Genomic DNA, 12,101 nt, shown 5'->3' with positions numbered 1-12,101 from the left:
ATAATGTGTATATATATATATATATGTGTGTATATATATAATGTGTAATCTGTATTTTAACTTTTTATCTTTACAGAAAGAAAGAGTTTACTTTCAGGTTTTCTTACCTAAGGGGAGCAAAGAGAAGAGCAAACCAATGTTCTTTTGCCACCGATGGAGCATTGGAAAGGTCATAGACTTTGCAGCTTCTTTAACCAGTCTTAAAAATGATAATAACAAATTAACAGCTAAGGTAACAACTGGTTATAATTTTTCTCTAAAAGCTTTAGGATACTGTGTACCAGCATGTTTGTTTATTACAGTATGATTTATTTCCCTTAACAGAAATTAAGGTTATGTCACATTACTTCAGGAGAAGCCTTACCCTTGGATCATACTTTGGAAACCTGGATTGCTAAGGAGGATTGTCCTTTATATAATGGTGGAAATATTATCTTGGAATATCTTAATGATGAAGAACAATTTCTAAAAAATGTTGATTCTTATTTGGAATAGTCTTGTAAAGATTCAAGCCGGAAATGATGAGGAAAATTTTATGTAAAGTCAGTTTCTTTTACTACAAATACTATATGTTTTTAAAAGTTGCTTTTTAACTGATTTCCATTATGTCATAATTAATCAGTTTTCTGTTAAATTGAATTTGAATTTTTGTGTGTGAAAGTTTAACTATGAATGGACATTCAGTAATTAGCAAATGTTCTTTGTTCTTTTGGGGAAGGCTTTGTCCCTTTTCTATCTTATTTGTCATAGACATATATAGTAGCTTTACGTATAATTAAATAAAGGAATTAAACTCAGAATGTTCATCTCTTCATATTTTCATGCAAGGAATGGAGAGAACTTCTGACTTCTGTCAGCTACTTATATGTTCATTTATTAAGGTAATTATTTGAGTACCTACTAAATAGAAGAATTTGATTGTAATTGCCATGGTGGATATAATGAGATATATGCATACTTATAATTATAATACAAAGCTGTGTAGCAAGTGCCAAATGAGTAGATAGGCAGTAAATATAGATGTTCCAGTGGTTCTTTTATTAGAAACTACAAGGCCGGAAGTAGAAATAATCCTTAAATATATTCATAGATGCCAGAAAGTTTTAATACAGACCTTAGCATCTGTCATAAATACTTACATAAAGTAGGTGATGAACACATGCCTCATGAATTGAACTACAGTTAAATATACCAGGAAAAACAGCAATGGGGGTTGAGAAGAGAGGAGGTAAGATGGGCAGAAATTGAGTTACACCCAGGGAGAATGAAGAAGAGGTCTTGTCAGTGATTAGACAGAGAAAAGACAAAGCATGGAGGGACAGACTCATGTCAACAGGCAAAGCAGTGGTAAGTTAGATCAGGTCCCAGGTAGTGTAGCAAACTAGTCTAGAGGAGACACACAGGTACCAGCATCCTCAGACTGTAGGGACCAGGGGTTCCAGCATGAGCAGTCACCTAGAGAACAAGATCGTGGGTAAGAAACTCTAGCTTCTCATTTCTAAACTACTTTGAAATCAGACAAATTTTCTCAGGCTTTCTTTTAGGGCTTTCAGTTGAGGATGCTTAATGAAATTTTAGGGTTTGACTGCCCCACCCAACCCTAGTATCTTTCCACCTGCTTACAGACAATTAGAATTCTAAGTAGAAACCCAAAAAAATGGGTGGGGGGGGAGGATGTGTTACATTTAGGTAAGTATTTGTAATACCACTATGATATAAACCTCAGTTTAAATGTAATCAGCCAGTAAATACATGCAAATGATAGGAGTATCAGCTTTCTCCCAGATTTGTCAGGTTTTATTCCTGGCTGTTTTCAAGTAAGGAGAGGAGAAGGCTTGGAGAATGTGAGGAAAGGGAAAGGTTGTTGATAGAAAGGGGGACAAAATTTGTATACTTCACACCCGTGACCTGGGAAACAAAAATTACGAATTAAGATATTTAGTCATACAAGTGTAAAAATAGTTTGGGGTTCATAAAGTTCTTGTTTTATGTCTGTTTTGTTTTGTCATTGTAAATGAGGCAAGTTCCCTGGGAATTTAACTGAGGTACTGCAGAAACATTAGTTCTGTTCCCTGTTTTCAATATTGGTACAATGTGTCATGTTTTTACTAATGTGGTACAAGGAAACGAGGTACAAAATACAGAATCTCTTGCATTTGAAAGATTAGCCTATATAAATGGAATATTTAAAAACCTATAAAAATGTCCAATAGAAATTGGTTTGACAATTTGTCAAAAAGGGGGCAAATATTTTATAATCTAAAATACTTAATACCTAACCATCAGAGTTGCATTTGATGAAGATTGTGTCATGATTACATGAAGGATCTGCTGAAATGGTTGTATGTTTGGAGACTACTAGATGTATAGGCTCAGTTTTCTTTTCTTTTTAAAATTTTATTTTTTTGGCCTAGCATCTTGTTTGGGAAATACAAGAGGGTTCGTGAGACTGTGGCTTGAAATCCAAAAAAGCCTGATATTTTCCTTATTTCTCATAATACACAGGCATATGACCTAAGGTGGGTTAATTGAATGTGAATAGGGAATAGTGTTTTAGGAAGGAGTAAGAGATTAGAATTAGTGCCAGTGGCCTTCCTATGCTCCACTGTGTTGCCATCCAAATGTCCAGGAGTGTTGGCCCTGTTACTAGGTTGTACCTTTGGCCATGGATCCAGCCATCTGCTTTCCCTAGGTTTCCAAGCTTATCTGGTAATCATCCAGGAAATTTCTTTTTACCACTTAAGGACATCAAAAACAGTTTCAGTTTTTGCCTGGTAGCAATCACTCTTTAGAGTTGTAGGAAAACTATTATCAGCCTAAGGATGCTACAAGGCTGATCTATGAGAACTGCAGTTTTTGTTTGTTTGTTTGTTTGTTTTAAGTAGGGGCTCGAACTCACAACCACAAGATCAAGACCTGAGCTGAGATCAAGGTCCGATGCTTAACTGACTGAGCCACCCAGGTACCCCTGAGCACTGTAGTTTTCTAAGAGACAATAAGCAGTTACTGACTAAGCTCCAAGAGGGCAGAGACCACATCTGAATTGATTACCATTGTATACCCAGCTCCTAGCTCAGTGCCCCAGCAAATATGTTCAGTAAATATTTTGATTTTGACTTGAATGAATAAAATAGTAATACTTATTTATAGGCCTCCCCAATATCTCTCTTAGATTTTTGGATGTGACTGCTTTTAGTGTGGGTTTTCCTTAGGAAGAAAGAGAATTTCAAAAATGACACTAAGGTTTTACATTCAGGTAAATGGGAGGCTGTTTCTTCATTAGCAGAAATGAGAAGTCCGGAGGAAAGAGTGGAGGTTTCTGCTATGGCTTTTACATTCTCTTAACTACAGGTTAAATAAGTTGTTACTCACCAGATAGCTTTGTATTTTGAAAAGCACAATAGTCCCTCCTACTAGACTTTGGTAAAGCAAAAACAACTTACCTAACAACCTCAGACTGTCACTTGAACCTGTATGAAGAATGTTCTTTAGTTTTTTTAATGGTTTTGCATATGTGATTTATTTAAACTTTCAAAACGATTAGCAAACTGGTTATTGCCCTGCTTTTGTCGTTTGTGACTCTGGGAGAAGCAAGGAAGTCATTTCTCAGTGTTCTGAATATATAAAAGACTGAAATGCTATTTTTCATAAAGACTGAAGAAACTGTCATTGTAAGATCAAGTTATGGAGAAGATTGGCCAAACTCCAGCTATCTCTTCTTGAAATTAGAAGATCTTAAACTGCTGCAAGTGGTGAATGTGACAAAAACCTAATCAGAAACCTTGCAACAGATGAAGATGGAATGACAAATTTGACTGTTTAGCTATGGGATTCTGAAGGTAGGCAAGACTCAAGAAATAACTTTAAAGTGCTTAAAGAAAAGACTGTCTTTTCAAAGTATCAATGCATATTGATTCAAATGTCCTGAATGCTTATTCCACTGATGTGCATTTGGTTGCAGTATTGAATTGCAGTGTGAAAGAGACCTTTGCCAATAATTCTCGGGGGCAGTTACACAATTTTTTTCTTATGCCATTTTATGGATTTCTTTTGACACAGCTTTTGGCATCACAGGAGGCACAACATAGGCTTTTGGATTTGTAATGACCTGCACATGCCCAGGAGGAGTGAGGTCTATTTCTTTGTTCTGCTTCTAGAAGGAGATATCATTTGGTCATTTAGATAACTTGCACTTTAGTGTTACTGGCCTTGATATTGATGTTTGCCAATTTTTTTTTTTTTTTTTTTAAGATTTTTATTTGACAGAGAATACAAGCAGGGGGAAGTGGCAGAGGCAGAAGGAGAGGGAGAAGCAGGCTCCCCGCTGAGCAGGGAGCCCAACATGGGGCTTAATTCCAGACCCTGAGATCATGACTCAAGCCGAAGGCAAATGCTTAACCGACTGAGCCACCCAGGTGCCCTGATGTTTGCCAGTTCTTATATGTACAGTAGGATGTTAGGTTTATCATTTCATTTCATATTTCATATTCCTGTTTCTAAAATTATATATACCTTTTTATACTTATCATTTGGAATAGTCAAGTATAAAATACCTGAAAAAGCAAAGTTCTTGGAGAGAATAAATAGAACTCTGAGTTTTAATGTCTGTAGGGATTTATTTGACTTTCAGAATGTTTCTAAAAATAGTTAACCTAGAGGTGCCTTTATTGGGTGTCTTAGTTCCTGCTCTGGGTTTGTTGTTTGGGTACTCCTTTGCTAACATTTCTGTGCTGCCTCTTCCTGTTTGTAAAGTTCCTACCAAAAATGGGACGCTAGTTTCTTAGCCCTTGCCATTATTCAGCTCTTTTTCACAGTCCAAGACCGACTTAGCTTCTGTGGCTCCTTTTACAGTGGCCATGTGTTTTGGATGTGAAATGTTACTGTTCCTTTCTGTTCTACAAGGCTAAGAAAATATGTATCCTTATCATAGAAGATAAAAGGAGAACGAAATCCCTAACAATTAAAGGACTACTGAATTCCTACTCTGAATGAGGTACTGTGAGAGATTCAAAGAATATCTAAAATGATGCCTGTTTTCAGTATACTTGTGATCTAATTGAAAACCTGACACTAGGGGGAGTGACAAACACCCCATGAGTAGTACAGACAGTTAAATGTGCAGACATTCAGAGGAAGGAAACCACTTTTCAACTGTGTTGGTTTGGAACTGTTTTATAGAGTTGAATTTGAATATGACACTTTATTATGGTCTCATAAACAGGAAAGAGCAATAAATAATCCTTTAGTGACTGTGATATATCCCAAGTATTTATGGAAGGGCTCTCCATGTAATAGGCAGTCAGTAAATGCTCACACAGTGAATGAATATGTAAATTCCTACTTGGATCTCTCATTGGCTCGTCAGAATCAATGTCTTTTTTTTTTTTTTTTTTTTTTGGTCTTAAATGTAGCCTCTGCTCTCATAACTGTACTTCCTCTTGTCTAGCACATGTGTCACTAAAGACCTTCCCATTTATCCTGAAACACAGGGTCTTCCCCCTTTGCTCCTTTCTTCCTTCATTCTCTCCTTTATAGTCCAGTTATTTCCTACAGAAAATTTCCTATAATAGCTTTTCATCAATCTCTTCATTTCCAGTAATACCACTTTTTTCTGCCCTGTATTATTGCTTCCCTAAACCTTTAACTAGCTTTTGTCCCCTCTGTCCACTCTCCAATCACTGTCAGATTAATCTTCCTAAAATCTAACTTTGATTATGTATCTTCCCTGCTACAAGCTTTTTTGCCTTTTGAATAAAGTCTGTATTCCTTAGTGAGCCATTTCTTTATTACTATCTGACTTCATTCTCACTTTCCAGTTGTATCTCCACTCCCACTTCTTTACACACAGCCTTTGCTCCATTCAAGCCGGATGACTTGGTATCTCATGAATATGCCTTTGTTCACACTGTTCCTACAACCTGAGGGGCGGGCCTCCTCTAAATTCTGACTACTTCTGCAGGCCTGGCTCAAGGGTCAGCCTTGCCATGAAGCTTTTGCTAATCCCACTTAACAACTTGTAAGTGAAATTTTCTCTAAATTCTCAATTTTTTTTTTTATATTTCATATTTAGCCAACTTGGCTTGTTTTACAACTATTTGTGTTCCAGTCATATTCTGTTTTGCTATAAATCCTTGAACATGAGAACTACAATCATAATATATAAACAGTATATTAGTATAAACAATATTCATTTTGATACTCCCCATGTCTAGCACATTTCCTATGTGCTTACTCAAAGGGCTAAAGCACTAACTTAGGCCCCAGAGGACTAGTGTGCTTGTTTTATACCACTTTTGAATGATCAGTGGCAATTTTAGTATCTAGTTTGAGTTTGCACTCTTCTCCAAAGATAGTATGGGCATCAGTAATGAGAAATATCTCTCTAAATAATTCTGCTTCTGACATTTTCTTATCTTGTAGTTGTAGGCAAATGAATCTTCCTATAGTCCAGTTTCCCTGTCTAAAAAAAAAAAAAAAAAATGGAGGTAATGTGAATTCTGTCAAATTGTTGTGGGAATTGTCAACCAAGAAAAGGAGGCGAAAACGACTAAGAAACAAAGGCCTTTTATTTGGGGTCTCCGAATTGCAATTCAGAGAGCACAGATTGTGTTAGCAACTGGAAAAGTGTCCCACTCATGTGGGGAAGACGAGAGGTTATTCTGAGAAAGAATTGGGGTAATATTTTGATAGAGAAAAATAAAACCCTGTTAGCTGAGCTGCTTTTGATACTCTGACTTTAATTGGTGCTATCAAACGAAACTAATCTTAGTATGTTTTAGTTAACTATTCTGTCTTCATAAAGCTCATACCAACAGTTTTATGGTCCTAATGCCAGTTGTTCTGTTCAGCAACTCCTTGTAAAAAAGTTGCCACTTTTGGCCCAGTTCAAGAATTCACTAGTTAGAAAGGAAAATGAAGCTTCAAAATGGAGTCTCTCATGTTCAGAATTCCACAGAATTAAATGAGATCATACTTCAGTGTACTTACTTAGAACAGTACCTGGCACATAGTCCATACTCACTGTTAGCTGCTGCTATTTTATCATAGGTTAAACTTTTGACCCTGAAATATCTATTGGTTTGAAGTATGAATCTTATAACTCTGTATGGAGCCTAAAACTTTGAACGTTTTCCTCTTAATGATATTTACTGTCTTACCCATAGTATTAGGGAATTTTTAATTTGCCAGCTAATAGGACAACCACAGTTTTTTCTAATTTCACCAAACCCAGTATATGAATATCAAGATTTATAAAAAACCTGGTTGGCATGGTGGTAGATGGTTATTCATTTTATAAAATAATTGCCTACATGGAATATTTTACTGACTCCTTTAAACAGAAATCTCCACTTGAGTTTATAGTTAAGCTTATACAAATTTAACTTACATACATTTTCATGAACATACTTTATTTTTTAAGATTTTATTTATTTGGAAGAGAGTCAGATAGCTAGAGCACAAGTGGGGAGGAGAGGGAGAAGCAGGCTCCCCGCCGAGCAGGGAGCCCAACGCAGGGCTCAATCCCAGGACCCTGGGATCTTGACCTGAGCCGAAGGCAGACGCTTAACGACAGAACCAGCCAGGTGCCCCTGAACATTATTGATTAGGAGACAAATTGCCTTTCTAGTTACATTTGATCATTAACCTTGTGACTTCGAATAAGACCTTTCTCTGCATTTCATTTTTCAAATCTGTAAAATGAGGATACTCAACTGAGGTTTAAGATCTTGCTCAATTCTTTAAGTGTGTGGTTCTGCCATAAAACGCTAGAACCTAACACCATAGGCAGGGTGATGGGACAAAGTGAAGAAGGTTCAGGTTGATGGGGAATAATAGCCCACAGCTGCAACAACAAAAATAAGGGCTTCTTGAGAGGAGGGACCAAATACTATTTTTATTTTATTTATTTTTTTAAGATTTTATTTACTTATTTGACAGAGACACAGCGAGAGAGGGAACACAAGCAGGGGGAGTAGGAGAGGGAAAATCAGGCTTCCCGCAGAGCAAGGAGCGCGATGCGGGGCTCGATCCCAGGACCCTGGGATCATGACCTGAAATGAAGGCAGACGCTTAACGACTGAGCCACCCAGGTGCCCCCAAATACTATTTTTAATTCCCTACAGTGTTTACCTCAATGCCTTGAATAAAGTTGGTTCTTAATAAACACTGAATTAATCACCAATATCTATAAAGGTCAAGATCATATACTCTAGAACCAGATAATGCTTGGGTCTGCACTTCTAGTTCTGTCACCAGCTGGGGGACATTGGTCAAGTTACCTAACCTCTCTAGGCCTAAATTGATATGGAAATTGGGGGTAATGATAGTATGATGATAGTTGTGAAGGTTAAATGAGCTAATATTAAGGCCCTCAGAGCAATGCTTAACACCTAGTAAACTCTATTCTTACTCTATACATATTTGAATGATCTGTAACCTTAAAAGCAGCTGAATGTGCATGTTGGAAGTAGGAATATATTTTCTTATAGATGTATCATGGAAGACAGATTTTTACATGGTAAAATTTGTCTAATTTGGTTGGGGATGAAGTTACTCTTTGTTTTGTTTTTAAAGATTTTATTTATTTGACAGACAGTGAGAAATGGAACACAAGCAAAGGGAGAGGGAGAAGCAGGCTTCCTGCCGAGCCCGGGGCCCGATGCAAGGCTCGATCCCAGGACCCTGGGATCGTGACCTGAGCTGAAGGCAGACGCTTAATAACTGAGCCGCCTAGGTGCCCCTCAAGTTACTCTTTTTTTAAGAATGAGGCATAAAGCATGTTGTCTGATTGCTTGAGTTCACACCATTTTATATAGCCAGGATTGGTTAGACAAAAGATCCAAAGATAGAGAGGTAAGACACTTTTTTTTTTTTAAAGATTTTATTTATTTATTTGAGAGAGAGAATGAGATAGAGCATGAGAGAGGGGAGGGCCAGAGGGAGAAGCAGACTCCCCGCTGAGCAGGGAGCCCGATGCAGGACTCGATCCCGGGACTCCAGGATCATGACCTGAGCCGAAGGCAGTCGCTTAACCAACTGAGCCACCCAGGCACCCGAGGTAAGACCCTTTTTAATAGTTTCTTTCCAACCCTCAAGAAGGGGTGATTCTATTATACATTGTTCCAAGAATAAAAATTCTATCTGCAATTCTAATCTGTTAGGTCAAAACATGAAATCTTGTTAGGTATCCTGGAGACTCCATTCCTGAGGACCTGCACATTGTGTTAAATTTTTATTTTAAAATCAAAGTCCACTAAATAATAAAGTCTTGGTATGTGGAATTTTTTTTTTTTCCAGTGAAAAGAGTTGCCATCTAAAAGAAATCAGCTCCAGGCATTTAAGTAGAGTTAACAAGATACCCAAGATTCTTGGGAAATGAATCACCACGGTGGTCCCTCTTTATTCAAATACAGGACAGTTGGGCACTTACTGCTCTTGCAGATATGTGACCTAAGCACTTTGTGGCTTGATAAGGGAACTTCTTCCCCCAAACCACCCCCTCTATGTATATCAGGTGTCTGGGAAAGTATCAAGGGCATTGGATCTCACCTCTTTCCTATTTTGAAGTTTAGCATAATTAGAACCTTTCTCACTGATGGAAGTCAGCTGGTAGGAAAGGATATCTCAAAGACTCAGAAGAGAAATGTTCCTTTAGGGAAGTCTGGAATGGTGACCTGCGTGCCACATCAGGAAGCAGATTTTGTCCTGGCATAGTGTGTGGCTGATGCTGGAATCTGACCCCTCTCTAACCCCCAACGACCTTGGAACAACAGATAATCTTTGGTACTGGGAACAATGGCTGTAGATATGATGTAGCTTTAAAAATTGTCCCTTTGGGAAGCCAAGAGCAATATACCAGGTACTGAGACCTCTGCAGCCCTCTAAACTCACAGCACTGAATAAAAATATTTTGGATTGTGTGGGACCAGTTTGCAACACTGCCAAAACCGGATCTTCGCGCTAGACTTTCCTGTACACTACAAGATTCCTCATTTCATTTTCAGGCATTTGGAAGTCGAACGGTCTCTTTGGACTGCAAACCCTCCGGTTACTTGAGAACAATTGTGAGGTAGCAGCTGAGGGCCATGGAAAAAGGACTTCCTGCTCATTTGAGGTGGGAAGTGTTAAGTGATTTTAATTTGAATAAGGAATAAGATTTGATCTTCTGACTTAACATTGCTTATGTTGATTTTAGTTATAGCAGCTTTGCCAAAGTAGTGGGACCATGTTCATTTAAAGGAGACTTAAAGAGGACTCTAGTGACATTTCTGCAAATGCCTGGAAAATTTTATTTGGTTAGATCAACACTAGTCGCTATGCAGTTGGCAAGATTATTTTTTAAAGATTTTCTTTATTCATGAGAGAGAGGCAGGGAGGGAGGCAGAGGGAGAAGCAGGCTCCCTGAGGAGTAGGGAGCCTGATGCAGAACTCGATCCCAGGACTCTGGGGATCATGAGCTGAAGCTTGAACATCATCAAGATGTTTAACCGACTGAGCCCCTCAGGCGCCCTAGCAAGATTATTTTAAGATACTGACAATGAAGAACCAAAAAGCTAATTTCTCAAGTTCTTGCGCAGGCTGCAGAAAGGAAGTTGTAACCAGAGCTAAAGAGAGGCCAAAGCTCCAATGCCTACTCAGGCCAGCGGGGCCGGGTGGGGCGGGAGCCTCCCACGGGCGCGCTCAGGGCGGCCGGCCCGAAGGAGTCACGCCCACGTGGGCGGGGCTGCAGGGGTGGGACTTCCTGTCGGGGAGATTTCTCGCTTTCTCAGGAAGAACCCAGGCACAGATTCCGCTGGTAACCTAGTGAGTCTGACGGACCCCAAGTTGAGGTAAGTCCTGCATTCCTGCGACTTCATATGGGCTGTCGGGTCGTCTGGGTCGGAGGTGCGGGCCTCCGCGCCCGCGGCCGGAGTGGGTGGGAGCGCAGGGTCCGAGGCCGCAGCCGGGGCCCCTTTATCCCTGCGGTGTTATTCTTAGCCCCGGCCGACGAGTGACACCGGCAACAGGCCCCACATCGTGTAGCGGTTTCGCCCCCGCGTTCTCTCTAAACCCTTGTGGCAGCTGATGTAGAATAATTTTCTCTCTTTCATTTTTACTGATTCCAAGGAAGCTCAGACCTGGCGTGTTTCCAGGGTCATGCAGTCCCAGTTTGAGCCCCTCATCTCATGTTGTCTTCAGTCGCCCGGCTGGGGACAGGTGACAGGAAGGTGGCATGGTTCCCACTGTCAGGAAGGCTGTGACCGGGACAGAAACAGTTGGGAATGTTTCAGGCGTTTGTCTGTAGGAAAGTGAAGGTGAATAGAATATGCTCATTTCCATCAAGAAATATGCTCAAAGTAGTTGTGAATATAAGGCACCTACACAAATGATTAAAACGTAAGGAAGACATTCCTGAGTGCCGTAAGTGTCATGCAGGAGCTTTATGGGCTCTTCCAGGCCAAGCGTCCTCCCAGCTTTTCACTGTGTATACCTTCCTTAGGAATGTTATTCAGGCTCAGGACTCAGTCGTTGCCTACTCAGGTGACTTACGTAGTATTTATATCCGCAGGTCATATCTCTTCTGTGAGCTTGGGATCCGTAGTTCAGCTGCCTAATTGACATCTCCTTTTGGTTTCACGAAGGCTTCTCCTCCTCTACTAATTAAACTTTTGATCTCTCCACCCCCTATCCAGATCTCCAAATTGACTCTTTTCTGTTACTGCCCGTTTCAGTGAATGTCACTATTATCCATTCAGTTGCTAAAAGTGGGAAATCTGGGCATCACTGAACTCTTCCTTTCATATCCATATCCAGATTATTGCTAAATGCCCTCCCAACTTTACCTCCTAAAGCAAGTATCTCTCCATTCTCTAAACTTCTCTATAAACACCTCTCCCTCCACTCTCCTAGGTCTAAGCCAACGTTCGGGTCTCCTGTGGACTACTGCATCCTAAATCTAAATCTCCAGTCCAGTCTACCCAGCACCCACTCTCCACTCCTCCCTCCAACCTCCAATCTGTCCTCTTCTATAGCGGTGGTGAAATGATTCTTCATGGCTCTCAGTCAGAATCTTACCTTTAAGGCCCTGCCTGGGATGATGCCTACTATCTCCCCAGTCTCCT

At 39.7% G+C, this 12,101-nt stretch overlaps 3 protein-coding genes across 5 annotated transcripts in view; all 3 read left to right on the top strand.

The window, feature by feature from the left end:
• Positions 1-551, top strand: part of ZFAND1 (zinc finger AN1-type containing 1) — a 23,873-nt gene extending 23,322 nt beyond the window's left edge. The window contains exons 7-8 of one of the 3 annotated variants that reach the window (XM_044914241.1): positions 98-232; positions 325-551. In XM_044914241.1, the coding sequence (XP_044770176.1) occupies positions 98-232; positions 325-495 (306 nt within the window). In that variant the 3' untranslated portion in view covers positions 496-551. Of the gene's footprint in view, positions 1-76; positions 233-324 lie in introns of all 3 variants that reach the window. The other 2 variants (XM_021688467.1, XM_044914240.1) reach the window with 2 other exon arrangements.
• An 892-nt stretch (positions 552-1,443) lies between these two features.
• On the top strand, positions 1,444-4,992 carry SLC10A5 (solute carrier family 10 member 5). Its single transcript, XM_021688384.1, is given in 14 exon segments — positions 1,444-1,474; positions 2,745-2,796; positions 3,545-3,774; positions 3,777-3,872; positions 3,875-3,925; positions 3,928-3,975; positions 3,978-4,009; positions 4,012-4,086; positions 4,089-4,125; positions 4,128-4,166; positions 4,169-4,229; positions 4,435-4,599; positions 4,601-4,889; positions 4,891-4,992. Coding segments are annotated over 14 exon segments (1,308 nt in total).
• A 5,772-nt stretch (positions 4,993-10,764) lies between these two features.
• Positions 10,765-12,101, top strand: part of IMPA1 (inositol monophosphatase 1) — a 31,991-nt gene continuing 30,654 nt past the window's right edge. Inside the window, exon 1 of the mRNA XM_021688383.2 lies at positions 10,765-10,829. The gene's annotated coding sequence lies outside the window, so the exon portion shown is untranslated. The remainder of the gene's footprint in view (positions 10,830-12,101) is intronic.

The sequence above is a fragment of the Neomonachus schauinslandi genome, chromosome 4 (assembly GCF_002201575.2).
Source record: "Neomonachus schauinslandi chromosome 4, ASM220157v2, whole genome shotgun sequence".
Classification (NCBI taxonomy): Eukaryota; Metazoa; Chordata; class Mammalia; order Carnivora; family Phocidae; genus Neomonachus; species Neomonachus schauinslandi.
The sequence above is the reverse complement of the archived record's forward strand: the minus strand, read 5'-3'. Positions and strand labels throughout refer to the sequence as shown.